This window comes from Chelon labrosus (assembly GCF_963514085.1).
Source record: "Chelon labrosus genome assembly, chromosome: 19".
NCBI classification, from domain to species: Eukaryota; Metazoa; Chordata; class Actinopteri; order Mugiliformes; family Mugilidae; genus Chelon; species Chelon labrosus.
This window is the reverse complement of record NC_140352.1, coordinates 16,629,271-16,648,406: the sequence shown is the minus strand read 5'-3', so window position 1 is coordinate 16,648,406 and position 19,136 is coordinate 16,629,271. Positions and strand designations below refer to the sequence as shown.

The window sequence follows — 19,136 nt, the reverse complement described above, 5'->3', positions numbered from 1 at the left end:
GTTGTTCAGCTGGAGCCAGACATGAAGGCTGAATTGTGAGGGTAATTACTTTTTTTTTTCTCCCTTTGTTAATCGTTTACATTATTTAAATTTTTTTCCCAAAGGGCTGGTTTCGTCAACAAACATTACATTCACTACAATGATACATTCTTAATGCAAAGAAACTTCCATTCAATTCACGATTCACTTTCACAAGAATTGGCACCTTCTAAGGATTCATCAGCATCAGCAGTTTGTTCCGTATTAAAAAGAATAACATCGCAGCCACTGGGTGTATAATATACGCACTACATCTCCGGACAAGCAAGCAACACTACATTTTTCCTATTTAAAAAAAAAAAAAAAAAAAAACACTTCCCTGAAGGCACAACCAGGAAACTCCATTGTTTCTTTGAGGGCAGTGTTCAGCTTCATGTGCCAAAATCAACATGGCTTCCAGGCAGGCCATTCTGATGTGTAGTGAATGAACAGCTGAGGCGCTCCAGCTTTGGTTTTGTGTGTGTGTGTGTGTGTACTGTAAATGGCCTGTCCGGTGTGCTAGGCAGCATGTGCTAAACAGAAAATGCTTGAGGAGTTTATTCTGTTGTCCCTGTAATAGTATCTGTACATTAAAGGTGTACTGGTGTCAGTGAGGACCGGAGTGAAGCGAAGACAGAGGCGTTGTCATCAAATGGGCTTGGAAACCGCGTGGATGGTGTCGAGAGAGGCACTGGAAGGGCCTGAGGACAAAGAAGAGTTTCGAGGCAGCTGTGGCAGAAGTCCCACCTGTTACTGCATCGGGTTTCCCCCCAAAAATGTGTTTTTTTTTTCAACCTGCATATGTGGTGTGATATACAAATTCTACAGTTAATCACTTCACAAAAAAAAAAAAATAAATGCCTCGAGTACAAATGTGGAGGAGGATAAATGCAAGTGGAGGAACCTCTGCTAGAGCTACCGCTGTAGTTAAGAGTCAGTTCACCCTTATTACACAAAAATGCTTACAACTAGCGGTAACTAGTCACTCAATTACTTTCATTTGCCCGGGTTTGGAGATGTTTGAGCACTGTGATTCTGGTTGCGACCACACCAGTTTCCACTTTGCTCACATCTTTAAGACCACATTCAGCAACAGCTCTTTGCAAAAACATCAAAGCCTGGACAAAACCAAAGCACTTTGCTAGCTTCCACTACGGGCTGAACTGACCCCGCATCACAGGAAATTGCTTGACATTTTGAGACACTGCGGTTATTTGCTTTCTTGTCGAGGGTTAAAAAAGATGAGGAAACGGACGCCCTTGAATACGCTAAAGCTAGAGCCAGCTAGCTTGGGTTAGCGTGAAAAATGGCCGCTTTCTGTGAAAAACACCACTTGTACTTTTTACATTATGGTTTTTATGGTTTTTATACGCATCAACCAAATGTGATATTAACATGCTAATTATTTAGCTTTAGATGTGTTGGCGGTGTTGGGTGTTTTGCTAAGCTAAAGAAAAAATGTGTATAGACTGTATAAAAGATGGACGACATGACAGCTCCTCAAAGGTGGGGCTCCCCCTGGTGGCTGGCCGCAGTATAGGTCATAAGCTCCACCTCCTCCATGTTAGTGGATGGGACTTGGGCCAAAATAAAACACTAAAATACACTTCAAATAATTTTTTTTTTCAAGCATAGTGTCTGTCATTTAGGTAGTTAATATAATACTAATGTATGTTCCAAGAGTCAATTTTTCTTTGACGCTATAGAAACAGGAGGTGACATCATGATGACTAACAGGCCGGGACAGTGGGAAATAATAAATAAGTACGGTGTATAAGCCAACATTTCTTTGTAACTGGGCAAGGTAGAGGAGAGCACAGAATTACGTCTAGGGTTAGGGTAAGGAGTAGAGACACATCATCCATATTTAATACATTCTGTGGTGTGGATGAGGAAGAGAAATACAAAAAGGCAGAGACTCCAGCAGCACTTGCAGTAGCCCTATATGAAATAACTTTGTTAGACCCTGACGAGGGGCCCAAGCCGAAATGTTGTCAGCCTAATAAAGATGTTCCCTGTTACGACAAGTGCTGCTGGAGTCTTGACCTTGTTAAGCTAGGCTAGCCAGCTGCTAGTTGTAGCTTCTTATTTGACTACTGACTGCATGTAAACATGAATTAACCCTCACCATTTGAATTCCTGAGGAGCAGTCTTGAAGCTCAGCGTGGTACACCACCAAAAACGGTAAAAGAGGCGGAGCTGAAGCGGGCGAGCAATGTTTAGGGAGGCGGCTAACAACTTGGTAGGTCAGCCACCTGTCACTCAAAGCGGCCACATCATTATTTATGCATAACTTTCAATCGTTATAATGATATAATTTAAACAACTGCGTTATATAAAAATTCACCCCCAAGTGGACATTTGAGGAACTGCAGTACTTCCTTTTGCCTCATTTTTCAACCTACTGCTACTTGATACATGAAAGTGGTTTCAAACTCCTCGAACATCTTGCAAGAAAGCAAATTAAAGTATTTCCCAAAATGTCAAACTATTGCTTTAAGATAAATATCACCGAAATAAAAATATCAGTCAGCGGTCTGCATTCAACATTTACATGTCCAACAAGGCTTACAATTTCAGCACAAAATCCATTCACTTAACGTCCTTGTAAAGTAGTGGTTGAAGAAGTGAGTGCTCTTCAGTACAGAGAATGTCCCGCCAGTCATGAAGAGGCACCCGAACGGTTTAAAATACTGCCTTCACAGGACGAACCCTGGACTCTTCACGTGGAGTGTAATCACAGGAAAGCCACTTTCTTAGTGTTCAGGTTCAAGCATGCGTCGGAAAGTAAGACCGCTTGTTGCTAAGTGGAGACCACACAGTCAGTCCTAGTTTGACTTTAACTTTCTTTCCATTCTCAACTCCATCCTGTATTTCATATTTCCTTTGAGGTTGTCCTGAATGTGTACAAGTTTTACATTTTCTTGTCCAAGTCTTCTTTTGAAGGAGCGTCTTGACGCACTGAGGAGGACACGAGCCCTTAAAAGACACCCATCCCGTTGTTATCAAATGTCGCTAGTCCTCGCACCCAGGGCGAGATCCCCCAGCGTGGAAAAGAAGTCCTCCATCTCCTTCTCCAAAAGGCGGTTACGGTTCTCGGCATCCTCCCGTGCCCGCTCCGAGTTTCGCAGCTTGATCTCCAGCATGCGTTGCTTCTTCCTTTCCTGCTCCATCTCTTGTTCCAAACGCTGCATCTGGGCACACAGAGCCACGCTGGACTCTTCCAGTCTGAGGGGAAGAGGCAGCACAATACCAAAGACAAGAGGTGATTAACATTTGCCTTCATGTTTTCTAACTGAACTGGGTTATTTTCACAATCTCCTCTCCCACCTAAACTTCACAGTCTCTCTAAATGGTGATAACACTAGAATCTAACCCTTTTCACCAGACAGAAAAAGAAGAAGATGCCAATCAGCAGGTCCCCAGATGGAAACAAAGTAGCTCTTTGTAGGTTTTTAAAACACTGGCCTTGGTGTGAGATGTTTCTCAAGCCTGTTTTACTTATCAGTCTTGTTCGGTCTAGAGAAAAGAGGCTACTGAGTTGCACCATGATAGGATCTTGTGTTCTGGCAGCTAAACTTATTTCTCTCACTGGTGCCCCAGCTGGAAAGAAGTGCAACACAAATTTTGAGCTGCTGTGCTGTGCTGTGTAAAATAAAAAGTATGACAAGGAGACACCAGACAGTTTACTTTGTTCACAACAGTTCATACTTGATATTTATGTTCATGAAAGACAACACCATTTAGCAGACAGTTAACACAAAGAGAAAATCTATATGGTTTAGGAGGCCCCTTTATATAGACTTACTTTTGGATCCTGGCCTCATACGTGGTCTTCTGTTTTCTCAACTCGTCCTTCAGTCCCTCCACCAGACTGCCCAGCGTTAGGTTTGTTCCATCTCCATCTTCAGACATGATAATTGACGGCACCCCGGCCGCCGGGGCCACGTTTCCATTCTCGCTACAGGCTGCGCTGCTGCTGCACAGCTCCATGGCCTCACAACTGTCCTGCTCGGAGCTCAGCTCGGTCGTCATCCCTCCATCCCTACCTCTGTCAGCCTCCCTCTGTCTTTCCATCCACTCCCCCTTCTCTTCGCCCTCTACACCGCCTGCACAGCTCGGCTGCACTGAAGGCTCACTACCAGAGTCGGGGACTGAGATTTCGCAGGAGGAAGTGGACCATGGCGTGCTGGACACGCTTGGAACGCTACCCATGCTGGAGGAGGAGGTGACGTTGTCGTAGGTGGACAGTCTCTGCGAGGAGCCGGTGGAGTCGCGGTCACGGGCAGAGCGTTCACCTGAAGACGTGCGCCGGTGTCCCCTCAAAGAGGACAAACCATTCATTAGCCAGTTACCCCCACTTCCACCTCCTCCGCCGCCTCCACCGCCAGAAGATACACTGGTTGAATCTGCCACTGAGCCGCCACTGCTGCTTTGCTTAGCTTGCGGCTGGGAACGAGGCGCTGAAGAGCTTTTGAATGAGTATTTCCAGGAAGGCAGGGCCTTGGCTTGTTTACTTGGGCTGACCACCGTCTCTCCCTTTCCTGATGAAGACCCCAGTTTTGGTCCTGGGTTTGGGGTCTGGGTGGGAGTGACGGCCGCACACAGTTTGGCATCCAGAGACGAGGCACTGCTGTGCATTTCTTGGTCAGGGTTGGAGACGGGGCAGCTCTGCAGGTCCTCTTCAGAGATCCAGGCTCCCAGGCTGCGGTGTTGGAGCTGATGTCCCTGGACAGGGATCTCAGTTTGGGGAAGAGCAGGTGAATCCTGGTCCCTCCCTGAGTACAAACGGTTGTGTTCCCTAATGAGGACTGTCATGAGGTGTTGGACCAGAGAGGTTCCTAAACAAAATGGAACACGTCCAGACAGAAAATCATTACCCATAATAGAATAACTTCAGTTTGATCCTGTACATACAATATATTTACTATATACACAGTAGAGTATATACTAATAGTACGTATTGTGTTGTTCAATTAACTATGGTAGTTAGCTCATAGCATGAACTTAGCCATACAATGTTCCAGTACCTTCCATAATAGTGACTGGGTCCTCCATCTTGGGTCTGAGGATATTTGGTCCAAATACTGTGGCGAGGTTCTGGACACTCATCTTGTTCTCATTACAGTGGGACTGTACTTCATCAAGGAATCTAAGAAGAGATTAAAAAGTGAAAAAAAAACAAAAAACAGGGCGGATTATCATTTTCTCAAACAATAAAAAGACGGTAAAAATATCAACAGCAAGAGGAAGCAAACGGCTATAGACTTACTTGCATATGTACTTGAGGAGATTGTAGTTCGGTAGAGGTAGAGTGCTTACTTGCTTTCCAAGCTCCTGGACTCCCTGATTTAAGACAAGTCATACCATGTACTGTCCACAATAACACCCAGGTGACACATAAAAAAAGTACACCAAACATACCTCTTCCTCATCTTTGGCCAAAAGCTGTGCACAGGTTAGAAAGTCTTCATATTTGGAGAAGGGGATAACGGGTTCAGGCAACTCTCGCAGGTACAGCTTCAGCAAGGATGCCACTGTGTGGACGTCTGTGTTACTGCAAGTGTGTACAATAAAATGAATCAGCACTGTAACAGTCAGAGACACTGGATGCTCCATCTCTTTCTCTAACGTAAACCCTACTCACTCTACCTGTCAAACTGAGGCTTGTCCCCGCAGTCGAAGGCCTCCTGCAGGTCTTTGACAAGATTGGCCTGCCCGGGCATCCGAAACAGACCTTCCTCATCCAGACCCCTCTCTCTGATGAAGTCCACACACTGTTCCACCAGCAGGGGTGCCAGGCGGGGGCCAAACTTCTTCTCATACTGTACTGTGTCCTCTAGACGCTGGCCAAATATGCCTGGAGGAAACATAACGTGTAAATGCATTTGTTTACATATAGTGCACGGTTGTATACATCGATCAGGCATAACATTATGACCACTGATAGGAGAAGTACATAACATTGACCAACTTGTGACAATCCAGTGTTCTGATGGGAAACTCTTGGACCTGGTATTCATGTGGATGTTACTTAGACGTGTACCACCCATCTAGACCAGACCAGGCACCCCCACCCCATAGCAATGACACTACTTGATGGCAGCAGCCATCCCCAGCAGGACACAGCCTGACACAGGCACACACACAAAAACACGAAGAACAGCACAAGATGTTGACCCGAACTCCAAATTCACTAGATCCCAAACTGATCAAGTATCTGTGGGATGCACTGGAACAAGCCTGATCCACAGAGGCCCCTACCCTCAACCCACAGGACCCAAAGGCTCCCACTAACAACCTCCTGTTGCCAGACACCACAGTACATCCTTAGACGCCTCATATACATTCTCTGATGAGTCAGAACTGTTTTGGAAGCACATGGGAGATGTACACAATATTAGGCATGTGGTCATCGGTGTGTATCTGGACTAAGTATAGCGATCTCTGAACTATAAAAATAGGCTACATGTTTTGTGTTGCCATTGTAACATACAGGGCAGCTACAGCAACAGACCTCTGGTGTTGAAGCAGAGGCAAAACTGTCAACCGATATCTCTCATTTCTAAATAAGTCAGTTTGTCTATTTTGGAAACATGATGCTTAAACATCAGGGTATAAGTCACTCAGCTTATTTACTTTCTTCTGTATGAATTTTGAATCTGAGACTGTGTCTCAAAGTCAAAGCGAACTTTAGAGCAACTGAAACTAAGGTCACTGAAATAACTGTTGCATGCTACTGCATAGTTTTCCACATCAAGGAACACCAGTAAGGGCGTCTGAATAACCATCTATGCAGCTGGATACTGTCTTTCACATGGTCACCCATTTCACGTGGAATACTGGAAGTGCCGTATGTAAACGACAAATCAGTCAAAACAAATTCATTGCAGGATGAATGACTACATCGTGTCATGACTGAGAGATCAAAAAATGTGGTTACAATGGCAGTCAGTTTGACATTTTTGTCCGCCAAGGTCACAAGACGGTAGTAAATTTTAGATCTGATGCTACACAAAAACTAATAATGCAATCAAGTCAATATTTTGAATAATCTTGGTCATATCCAAGACTGATTGAAAAAAAAATGCCCCAGCTTCCCAACAGTAGTTTTATGGAAAATTAAGGGTTAAAATCATCAAAATGATGGAACTTTTGGTGGTTTTGTAAAGTGCTGAAGTGTTTTAAGAGATTTATGCAGAAAAAAAGCAGAGTGATCTGTTGACCTATTAGATTTTATTTTTTTTTTAATTTCAAACTTTGTGTATTGTGACTTTACAAAAAAAAAAAGTGCCATATGCACTAAAAATGACGGCAAAGTGAAAAGGGAAAATTTGCCCAAATGGACAAAAATGTCCCTAACTACTTCCTGTTACCTGTTGATTGGCTGTAGCAGTCGCAGCTGGCTGTCAGCTCACAGTAATCGTGGTAATTCACCGAGCAGGAGCTGCACAGCAGCAGGGTGCGTTTTTCATACACCCCCAGCCCACATTTCACCAAGTTCATCCATTCCGGTTCAGGCATTTGATTCTGAAGATGAGAGATTAATCCCAAATCCTTTGCAAACTCCTGGTCAGCAGAAAACGAGCTACAAAGTCGAAGTAAAGGGACGGAGGAGTCTGGCGCAAGTCAGCAGACCCGGGGGGTCAGCGTGCTGTGACCGCAGAGCTGCTGTTAACGACGGGTCTATAAGTTGGCGACAGATCTATTCTAGACGAGACGGACACCTCCAGCCTGTGGATCCGCGTGTGAATCCGAGAAGGAGGCTGTAAATACGAGGAGCCACAGTGTGAGGTAACCACAGATCACCACTGCTGTCAAGGGCGTCAAGTTTTCAGCTTATTTTGAGGAGGAACTCTCCCAAAATCACTGGCTTTGTCATCAATACTTTAAATTCATGTCACAAATTTAAATTGCGACATCATTTAGATCCTTGGAGGGTTTCATTTATTCGTTCCCCACTCGCACATGGCAACAACGAAGAACAAGCTAATGAAAAAATTCTCTTCTCAGGTTAGCTAAATTTTAGCCAAATTTATATTTTCTTTTGTTTTCTAACAAAAAGAGCCCTTTGTTATAAAAAGTAATTAAAAGACTTACAGCGATTAAACTACTTCTGTTCAATATGAATCACCTGCCCCTCAAAACAGAATGTGTACAACCCCTATCTGGCCAAAGTTAAGTGTCAGTCTGCCAGTCTGATCTCTGAACAGGAACGCTTCACTTTTATGATGTGAGATCCTCTTTGTGCTATTTTAGATTTAAACAAAGTACTGTGCAGTTCAAAGGCACTTCGGCTGAGTTTATCTATGTTTTAGATTTAATATGTGTGCCCTTCAAATCAAATGACATTTGACCCATTTATCAGGTTTAATGCCAACACATCACCTTGGTTTGCCTCATATTTGTTTTATCATAATTTTTTTTTTTTTTTTTTATTAGAAATGCAACAAAAAAGTCACTTTAGTTTTTTTATGTGCCCATCTACTTAAGAAAGTTACAGCCTGCTTATCATTCCTCTCAGATCTGTCTCTATTTATTGTCTCTGCGGTGAAGCTGAAGCCTAATGGTCATGTCTTTCATGCATGTCTCGATTTATTCATTTATTGGACTTTGTCATGTCTTAACCTGCCTGATTAAAAGTGAAGGTTAAAATTAGGCTAGTGATGTCATGCTGTGTCCCTCTATTAATTTAGTGCTCCTTTGTAACCTAACACCTTGCTGTTCAGCTGCTCCTTATGTCCCAGTTCACAGACAGACAGGCCCTGGTTATATTTCTGGCCTTGTGTCAAGTACACAAGTTGGACATCCAGAGCAGACAGGGTGAGAACTAACGACAAACCTGTTAGTTCTGCACTGACGAAAGAAAAGTACAATTTAGTCTTTTATTTTTTGGTGGGTTTAAGTTCTTGTAAGTTCACCACAACATGTGCCACCGCAGGCAAAAATCCTATAGAAGCACCCTGTCCGCCGTTAGTGAATGCACACCAACAGCATACTGGAATAGATGGACTTTCTCCAGTCAGGTGCAGTTGTTCGATACCAGGAATAGAGACATCAGGGTGAGAATTAATTGCACGCCAAAGAAATGAGACACAGTAGGGGCAGATGATACCCCAGCATGACAGCGCTGAGACTAGAGATGTGGACTGTAGTCTTTTCCTATTTCAGCACCAAGATCTCATTTCAAATATTGTTAGGAGATCTCTGGAGCCTGCGGGGCAGAGAGGAAATGAAGACTTCCTGGATTAGGAAGGTATGCTTTCTGTCATTACTGGCATTAAGACATTTGAATAAGATATCCTCAGAAGTGCTGGATGCTGCCTTTTACTGAAAATGAACAGATTTGAGTATTCTATAATTCTGATATGTCATTTGAAGAGATTTTAATTGTTGCCTGTTGGTGGTCCATAGAGTTCAAGGATGAGGTTACCTCCTCCAAACGGCGCCCAGATGACCCGCCGTATGGCCTTGACCCAGTCGTCCATGTCTGTCTGGGAGTTCGCCATGAGGAGGAAGGACTCATGGCTGATGGGTGTCCGGTCTTTATCCCCTGTTCCACCTGTGGGAACAAACAAGGATGGGATAGCAGTGCATGGGTAAATACAGACACAGACAAGACAACATTTTATCATTTTAACATTTGACCTCACTGCAAAGAGAGAAGGATTTTTTTGTTAGTCTTTGAGGAAACACATTGATTTTGATGTGTTTCCTCGCTGAAAGCTGTAGTGATTGACATTTTCTTCATTTACCAGATGATTACTGTTAAGTTGCACAGGGCTCGGAAATATCCTTGCAATTTACTGTCATATACGAGCTAATAGTTAGGAAACATGTGGGAACTAATGAGTAAAGTTGCCAGAAGATCAGCCGCAAAAAGATGACACAAAATGTTGCAGAGGTGAGAATGAGCTATTTTTGTGCACAAGTCTGTTATTTTGCTCAAATCCTGCAAATCTTAAACACGAGAACGCTCTGTAGCACCGCTGTAGGAAGACTTTTGGAGGCACTAGATGTTCAGATGGCAAACAAAGAGAGGTGATGTACCAATTATAATTGAAGGAAAATCCGGAAATCTTTTCCTGTTCTTTGGCTTAAACTTTGTTGGAGGACATACTTCATTGCAACAGCAGTTTAATAAGCTCTGGTAACTGACAGCACTGTATTACAAGAGACGCAGCTAATTTTAACAATATCAGAGTAAGGGCTGTGAATGCTGTATAGGCGGATTTATAGTAAAACTTAAAAGAGTCCTTGTGTTTGAAAAGAGTCAACATGTCTTCCAGTAAAAATAAGTCTGAAATTGTCATGGTATTTGAAGCGCTTAAGTCTGGAGACACCTTGTACTTAGCTTAATGGTAGTTAACATAATGGTGATATTCTTAAAAAGTGAAATTCAGCATAAATATATTGAGACTGCCTTAAAAAAAGCACTTGTGAAAACAAAACATTAACAAATTAATGCCTGGATTGTGTCAAACAAATAAAACTGGCATACTCCTTTCAATGAAATGCTTGCAAACCTTTAAAAGCCAATTAGTTTCCTCTGGGTTACACTGGGTGAAATCAGTGGGTTATTTGAGTTTCCCACCACTAGATGGCACCACTTTTCTATTAAGCATAGTCTTAATGTTGCACTGTGACTGATCCAGAGCAGTTTGTAATTTGTATAAATGTAGACTTCCTTCTCAAATGAACAATTTCAATACATTAGAATTATAATGTAAGTAATTGTATGTAATGTAAAGCAAATGTTCAACTGAGCTCTAAAAAAAAATACCACATTTCTGTATATACTGATTTCTTCAGCTAAACAGTAAAGTAGTTTGGAGAAAATGCCACAGGTCTCCTGTTTGGCTGAGCCATTAGTCTCTGATGGTGTTGTTGCCACAGTCACAGTCATTTAGCTGTGAGAAGGGAAACCAAATATAAACAGTGGTGCTATAAAGCTAAGTGCCATTGTCACCCAGCTTTTCAAACTCACACTATCATGATGAACAACACACTGCGGCACACCGCTTCGCATGTGCTCCGCTGTCTGGGAATATCAAATGGAGACTTGTGCCATCATTATTGAACGCTTACAGCGAAGAGTGTGTGTGCATGAATATATTCAATTTAATGTCAATGAGCCCCTCTGTCCGTCAGCAAGAAAAGAGTCACATTAAAAGGGTGATAAAAAGCTATAGAGAGGAGACTTGGACATCAAGGAGCCAGCACACATCCAATACTTGCTCTTTGGCAAACCATGCCTTGATAAGACACACACTCACACGGAGCCACTTAAATCAATCTGAACATAGCCAGCAGACACCACAACCACTGGAAACATTGAAGCCTCGATTGACACGGTCCCTTTTGGAGCCAATTAAGATAACACTGACTGCAGGCTTTGCAGAGACGTACGTTTAACTGAGTTTGATTTTAGTCCCTCCACACGGCCATCATGTGGAGGCTGACATTTGAGCCGGCTAGAAGATTGAATGTTTACAGCATGTGTGCGTAAAGCTTCTGGGTTATGAGAGTCTATCCTGGGGAAATACTGCTTCAGTTCTTAAATGTCACATGGCTTACAGACCCTGTTGAATGGAAGAAAAGGAGTAGAAGCCTTTTTTAAGTGCAGAAGAAGAGCCATTGCAATGCTGATGTCATTGTTTCAAATCGTCGAAATCTAGCTTTGACGGCCTCTTGGGCTTAAAAATAATTGTGGCAAAAACTGCGGGTTCTCAAATGACATCTTCAGGCTGGCTCTAAAAGCTAAAATGCCAACTTTACATCAGAAATAAACATATGTACAGCCTGGTACAAGTATAGGTTTTGGTCTCTATGGCTAATTTACTCATTTATTGCCAACTCTACTGTGGTGAATTACTATATAACCCAAACATTTAAGTTATATTACGGCATAAAGTTATGCATAATTTAGAGTATATCCACTTCGAATGACAGGTGGATTCCCCTAGCTGTGTCTAGTGCCTTCATTCATGTTCCGCTTTTTTGAATAAGCCGGGAGTCAGCAGTAGTCAGACTCTGCCAAGATGGCAACAATGGCGCTATAACATTGAGCTTCAAAACCGCTCTTCAGAAATCCTACAGCTGACATAACACAGAGTTCATCCTTCTTTATGTAAAGTCAACAGTCAAATACGACAGATACTTGTAGTCAGAGTGAGTGTCATTTTAGGTAATGTACCTCTGAACATGTTTGAGGTCCATAAGCGTTGGGAGCTACGCAAACAGTCGGTAGTTTTTGGCTTCACTTTTTGTATTTTCGGATGAGCTGATAGGGTTTAGGGTTGATCATTTGTTTTTGTTGGCACTCACCAACTCTAAATCATAGCTATTTTATTTCTGAACAGCAAAAGAATAGTTTTTTCTTTTCGTTTGCAGCCAGACAACATGTTGGTAGCATTTACTCACTCTCAACAGCTAGCTTAAAGTTAGCTTTGTCGACTTATCCTAATCACAAGTTGTTCTGAACAAAACCTGTTTATTCCTGTTGCTGTCGACGTAGCAGTGGTTAATGTTTGCGACATATCTAAAACCGTGCAGCATAAACAGTAAATCATTCATACATTAATGTAACCAGAAAGCTATGTTCTCATTTTCAAGCCTTTGCACCATGCTAACATTCCTGGAAGTCAACCTTGCCTAAAAGCAGAGAAAAAGCCAACTTCTGTAAAGTTTAGCAGAATACCCAGTTAGCCACTATAATTGTGGCAACCTGCCTCAAAACCACAAATTTTCACTTTTCGATTTTGAAGTTTTGCTGCGCCACGGGGAATTATTTTACCTTTGGACCTTTACAGCTAGACAGGCTGCTTGCCTTCACTCACACAAGTGAGTTGTGACCTAAGGAAGAGAGATTGCTGTTGAACTTCTCTTCTAAGTCCAAGAAATAAAGCAAACATTTGTTGACATATACAACTAAAGTTGATTTATTGAGGCTGAACTTTAGCAGGTCCATTCAAGTACTGAAAGCCTAGCAAACCGTTGATGCTATCTTGCACACTGCTCAGTTTTTCGGTGCCCTTCAGGCCAAGACCTTTATTGATATGATTGGATTAATACAGCACATGATATGCAGTACCTACAGTATACAGGCAATTAAAACTACACAAGGATCTTATTCAATAATTAAAAGTTATTTTGAGTAAGTAGCATAAGCTATTACATATAGATGTAACATAAGCATTGTCAATCTGGAAATGCGTTGCTATTGTTGCACTAAAAATATATAAAGAAACATCAGATCTGCCAAAGACACGCATGACTTTGTAGCACCATTCGAGATCAAGGGTCATGTTTTCTGTCCAGCATGCCTTGCTATGGACACAACAAGCCCCCGCCACAATATTTCTACTGTACATGAGGCTCGCAGTCCAAACACAATGAAGGACAGCAAACACTGTACCAGTATATGTGATCTGTGAGTCATGTGGCTAGAGGTTTGCATTCTGTATTGCACGGTTTAAAATATAAATTAAGTAGGTTGTTGGACAGGAATTGGCCAAACAAATACTTTTGTAAAATGGGCCACCATTCATTCACAAAATTTACAGAAGTAGATGGGTAATTGGCAAAACTATTTTTGCAGCAAAGCTTTTTATACAGTCATTGAGCTTATTCTTTAAAGTGATATTTTGTTAAGCGTTAGCAACAGGGACAAGACAAGAGTCATTATCTTAATTCTCAGCAAAAAAAGCAATAAATAAGGGAGCTCTAAACATGCTGCAAATCTCAAAGCCACTCAGCCGCTCCACGTCAGTCTCCACACTTGTAAAAACTCTCCAGCATCTGTTTCCCGTTACCTTGGAGATGTTGTTTCTTCAGTCTGTCCGGCTTGCAGCAGACCGGCCCCATGTCTGAGTGAGCGGCGCAGGCTGGAGCGGTGACTGGCTCTGGCCTAAAGCTGCAGCATGAAGAAGCGGCTGCCTCGCCACCACCACAGAGTGCGTTTGGAAGCAGATCAGTACGCAGGTAGCACCAACGACCAGAACCTGCCAGTGAATCATGCTCGATGCCAGCGGAAACTAAACCCCGTCAAACGAGCCCCGCTTCTTACTTCTCACTCGTTTAGCCTGCCCTTTCATTCACTCTTTTCTTCCCGTCTCTCTTATTCAGCAGTGTGGGCAGCAGGTCCGTTCCCTCGGCCCCCCTGGGGAGAAGCAAATCCCTGAGGAGGAGTGTAACAAGGCTCTCTCTCTCTCTCTCTGTCCCTCTCTCTGAGTGTGTGTGCAGTAACTGAGAGATGGGCTGTCCTCCAGTCTTTGTCAAACAAACTCATACACACACCCAGGGAAAACAGACAATGCCAATCAGGCTCTGTGAGACACAGACTTTGGATTCTTAGTCAGACAGGAGACTCGTACAGACCTGTACGAGATTTTACAAAACAGTGATTTAGCCTGTAACCAGTTTGGAAAATATTTTAGATGTGCTTTTCTTGACACATTTGGCAACATAAAATTCAGAATTTCCCGGGAAGTGTGAGCGATCCTTACTCTTCATCTTGAAAATGCTTTTTAAGCTCATTGAGGACAATCCATGTAGTTTTGACAACAAAGCTCTCCACATTCTTCATTTCAGTAGTTCATTCAAAAACACAAGCTGAACCATGGTAGTAAAACTTTGAATGCAGCATTCTTTTGATCTTCTCCTTAGCTTCAGATAAACGGATTAAATGAAAATATATATGCCTAGCTACCTAGGAACCTTTTGCTAACACTAGTTTCTCGTAGGACCAGTCGGAGTAGGAACCACATTAATGGAAGCTAACGAATAGGAAGTTAATTTGTGAATTAACGTTTTAAAGTTTAGAAGTGAAACGCTTGAACTCTTTCTAATTGGATTATAATAGTTGGTGTTATAGTGTATAGTGTGTAATTTGAATTTGTAATGTATTTGTACATATCGATTTTGTAATTTCAGTAAAAGTTTTACCGTTTTTTACCCTTAATGCCTGAAATTATATTTATACTGTGTACTATAGACAAATTAACAATCTCCACTTAATTTAGCATCAACTTCAAAGCACGAACACAAATAATTAATTTTATTTACATAATTGTAAATCAAATCGGCTCAGGAATGGACTGCCCTGTTTTGCCGTTAAACTTTCTCATTCATTATAGACAAACCTAAAACGGCAGACATTTTGTCATGGATGCTAGCAGGGGTCTGTTGTTTTTTTTCCTGCTAGTACTAACATTAGGGCTATTGCCATAGCTTCTGCTAGCTGACCATTTGTTTGAATGTTGTGTTTACAAAGTGCTATGAACAAACCTACAGACTCTATTTTTAAGATTCTTAAAGACTTATTTTATTTATTACATACTGATACTGACTGCTCACAAACAGCTGTTTGTGTAACACTGTCAATCTTTGTTTTTACATGTGTAGTGAACCTCAGTGAAAGGTTGTGAAAGCAACCCAGATAGTTTCCTCCCTTAGCTCCTCCTCCTGCCAGGTGCAGTATAAAAAGCTTCAGGTGGCTCAGTTCAGTCTCTTGCTGGTCCCAGGTGGTGTTGGTGGTCTGAGGGTGGCTCATCTGCTGTTATCTTTTCTTCTGTGCTGCTCAGGGGTCGCGTTAACCGAATATTTTCCGTCATTGACCTTTTTAAAAAAAAATAAAATAAATAAAATGTGACGGAAAAATCTGAAGGCCGTCCGTCATTTTGACAGATTGCAATTCACACCCCTGACCACTTGGTGGCGAGTGACCTTATTAATTGGCTGTTGTCTCTCATCGCAGTTTGCGTTCCAAACATCGCGGAACTTTTGTCAGTGCACGATTTCCTGGTACACCGATTAAACTGATGCACACGGCTACCAAAATGGAATTTGCATACCACCGAAGCGCTTCAACCCTACGGTAGGCTACCGTCTAAGAGCTGTTTACGCTAGCAGTCCCGTTCCGAGTACGGATGTGTCGGCAGCATTGACCCTTTTTTGTTGTTGTTGTTGTTTTGTTACCATTTAAAGTCAATGTTCTGAAAAAAGTACTTAAAGTTAATCAAACTTTAATGAAAATTAAATGCTATTGAATATGTCTTTATTATCATTTTAAAGTGACGGGTAATTATGACGGGATTTTTATGAACCTGTCAGTCAAAATGACGGACAACGAAAAAGTCTAGCGCAACCTCTGGTGCTGCTGCTTCTTTCTGTTCTGTCCTTTCCTCTGCTGTTTTTTTTTTTTTTTTTTTTTTTTAGGTTTGCTTTTCTCTTTGGACTAGGTTTATTTAAAGTAAGCTTTTGTTTGATTCCTGGTCTTGAGTTGTATGTTTTGAGATATTGTTTAATTATCAATTGGGTTGTGGGCTTTTGTTGTGGCTTTTTCTTGTTTAACCCTTTTTTGCTTTGTGTTTCAGGGAGTTTTGTTCCTTTGATTTTCAGTGCAGCCTGGGTGTCGTCAGGTGGGAGGCTAGGCACCGCGGTGAGGACCTCAATCCCGTTGCATCCAAGTAGGCACTGGGGCACTTTTAATGCATGTTTTGTAGTGATTATTTTACATAAATAAAAATAAAAAAAATCATTGAAATTTCTTGTACAAATCAGATGTAGAATATCACCAGAATGTTTAATAGAATTACAGTCGCCATAGTACCTAATAATACAAAAATGTTCTTTCCCAATCATATATGCTTTGTGCATGTATGTTTCAGCTGCTGTAGGACGTAACCGCCTAACTTCTGGGACCACGGACCAGAAAATTGACTCAATCATCAAAAGATGGTTACATCTGGCTCCAGACAGAGATGGTGGCAGAATTAAGAGGATGAAGCGAAAGCAGAGAATGGACAGCACCACAGCTTAAACTCATGCTGAGAATGGGGAGAATTCTGTTTATCCTGTTATCTGGTTTATGGACTCATAGTGTTCAGGAATGTTTGGAATCCTGGTTAAAGGACTGAAAGTTTTTAAATTTGTTAAATGTTCAAATACTCAATGTTAAGTGTGCATGTGTACTGTGTGTGTTGACATGACTTAAAAATAAAGAAACATTTGATTATTGTACTGTTCTTCCTCATTATTATTTATTTATATTTAATTTGGATTGAATATGGCAAATACATTAAGTGGCTGAGTTAAGGTTTCATTAAGGCTGCTTCATTAAATGGAAACATTCTCCTAATTTACTTGATCGTTTTTGCATTAAAACAAATGGACTCATAGGTTATCATGCTATTATCTTACTGGACCGGCCCACTTTAGATCAAATTAGGCTGTATGTGGCCGCCGAACTAATATGTGTTTGACACCCCTGGTTTAGCGAATACCTCAGGCAGCAGAAACCAGAGGAAGAGAAAGAAGAGCAAGAAGAATCAGAAATAAAAAAAGCATTTACAAAAGAAAAATGACAAATTTGCACAAATGAGACAGAAAATTATTTACTTATATTTAATTGTTTTTATTTATTTTTTTTTTTGGGCAAACATGATGAGAGGTGGAACCGGAGTACCCGGGGTAAACCACCTCTCAGAACTAAAAGTAACTAAACACAAAAAAGTAACTAAACACAAATAAACCCTAACCCTAAAATTCAAATCACTAAAATTGACGATGGCTAAATTGAAACCTACCTCAGCGTGAAGGGCACTCACTTCCGTGGGCATGGGGATGTGTGTGCCGATTTCTTTCTGATGGGAGGGAGGACTTTGTATGTTGCTTGCGTCTCTTCACACTGCTCAGATTTGCTCTCAGTGTGCACCTGCTTCTCTGTAGTAATAGGCGGAAGGGGGGCTGACTTCATCTCTAGATTGCACTTCCTCAGCTCTTGTGTCATCCTTTGGTTGTCTCCTTTCACGTCTTCATAACTTGTCTGATAAGCAGTAAGGAGTCCCTGTTTTGCCATTAACTGCTTGTTAAGTTCCCTCTTATCCCACTGGCACCTGTAGAGCTTATGTATTGCGTCATCTGGCCGCCTAGCCAGCTTGGTCTTCAGTGTCTCAATTTCTGTGTCTTTTTCCTTCAGCAGTTGCTCGTACTTACCAGTTTGATCGTGTGGCAGTTGTGTATTTCTTTTAGGCAAGTGGCTCCAGAGTTCTTGGAAGATCTTAACAGAAGATAAACGATTTCTCCTGGCCCAAGCTCTGTCTTTCCACAACCTGTGCGCTGATTTGTGGATCACTCTCTTGTTCAAAACATGAAGTTTTTGTTCAAGAATCTTTGTCTCCCGTTGGAGAAACTCAGCTTCCCTTGTTTTACCGTTAAGTGCTTGGTCTTGTATGATCCTTGCTTCCTCCAGTCGATCTATTATACTTTGCTTCTGCACTACCTGCTCTTTGTACTGTTCTATTTCGTTCCTCAGCTTTTTCTTCTCTTCTACTGAATTCGCAAGTTTTGTCTCCACCACTTGCTTGTCTTTATATGAAGATTTCACAAAGGTCACCTGCTTTGCCCTGGTTTCCGCCTGCTGCTTATGCGCGTCCTCCAGTTGGTCCTTCAGAGAGCAATTTTCTGACTTAAGCTTGGCCAGTTTTCCGTTCTTCTGCTTGAGCTTACAACCTTGGTTTGTGACTTCTGTAGTGAGTGAAGACATCTTTTCTTTGAAACTGCTGAGTTGTTCCTGAGCCTTGAACAGGTTATGGAGGGCGAGGTCTTTCTCACACTGGATGTTCTCTTTTTTGATCGCCTGCTGTCTTTGTTTGTTCTCGGACTCTGTGATAGCATTCTTCAGATTGATAACCTCATGGTCTGTGATCATAACGTGCCGTGTCAGTTCGTCCTTCTTATTTTCAAGCATATATTTAAGATCCTTGTTGTTGCTTACGTCATTTTCCAATAATGCTATCTCAGCACGCTGCTTTCTGACTAATTTGTTCTGATCTTCTAATAGCTGTTTCATGTCTTCCATATTTTTAACTAGTTTTGAGGCATCATATTCCTTTACAAATTTGGAATGTGTCAGCTCGTCAATCTTCCTTTTCAGCTTCCCAATATCTGTTGTCAACTTCTTTATCTGTTTTTTGTCATTCTCAGTTTGTTGTTGGGCTTTTTCACAACTCTCAGTCATTTCCTGAAGTCGATTCTGTGTGCAGAGAAGTTTTGCTTTAAAAGAACGCAATACATCTATCTCGTCAGTGCACTTATGAATCTTTAAGACTAACTTT

General features: G+C 41.8%; 1 protein-coding gene and 1 long non-coding RNA gene across 2 annotated transcripts in view; one reads left to right on the top strand and one right to left on the bottom strand.

Moving 5' to 3' along the window:
* Nucleotides 1-2,551: 2,551 nt before the first annotated feature.
* The window catches only part of arhgap22b (Rho GTPase activating protein 22b), a 32,697-nt gene continuing 16,112 nt past the window's right edge, over nucleotides 2,552-19,136 (bottom strand). Inside the window, exons 4-10 of the mRNA XM_084567878.1 lie at nucleotides 9,452-9,580; nucleotides 5,671-5,878; nucleotides 5,443-5,575; nucleotides 5,291-5,364; nucleotides 5,049-5,170; nucleotides 3,827-4,859; nucleotides 2,552-3,246 (exon numbers count right to left, since the gene is read on the bottom strand). Of these exons, the coding sequence (XP_084424004.1) occupies nucleotides 3,024-3,246; nucleotides 3,827-4,859; nucleotides 5,049-5,170; nucleotides 5,291-5,364; nucleotides 5,443-5,575; nucleotides 5,671-5,878; nucleotides 9,452-9,580 (1,922 nt within the window). The 3' untranslated portion in view covers nucleotides 2,552-3,023. The remainder of the gene's footprint in view (nucleotides 3,247-3,826; nucleotides 4,860-5,048; nucleotides 5,171-5,290; nucleotides 5,365-5,442; nucleotides 5,576-5,670; nucleotides 5,879-9,451; nucleotides 9,581-19,136) is intronic.
* On the top strand, nucleotides 7,513-17,277 carry LOC311504659. The gene is made up of 4 exons (XR_014699634.1): nucleotides 7,513-7,812; nucleotides 9,435-9,617; nucleotides 16,395-16,487; nucleotides 16,689-17,277. It is a non-coding gene; the product is annotated as an uncharacterized lncRNA (long non-coding RNA).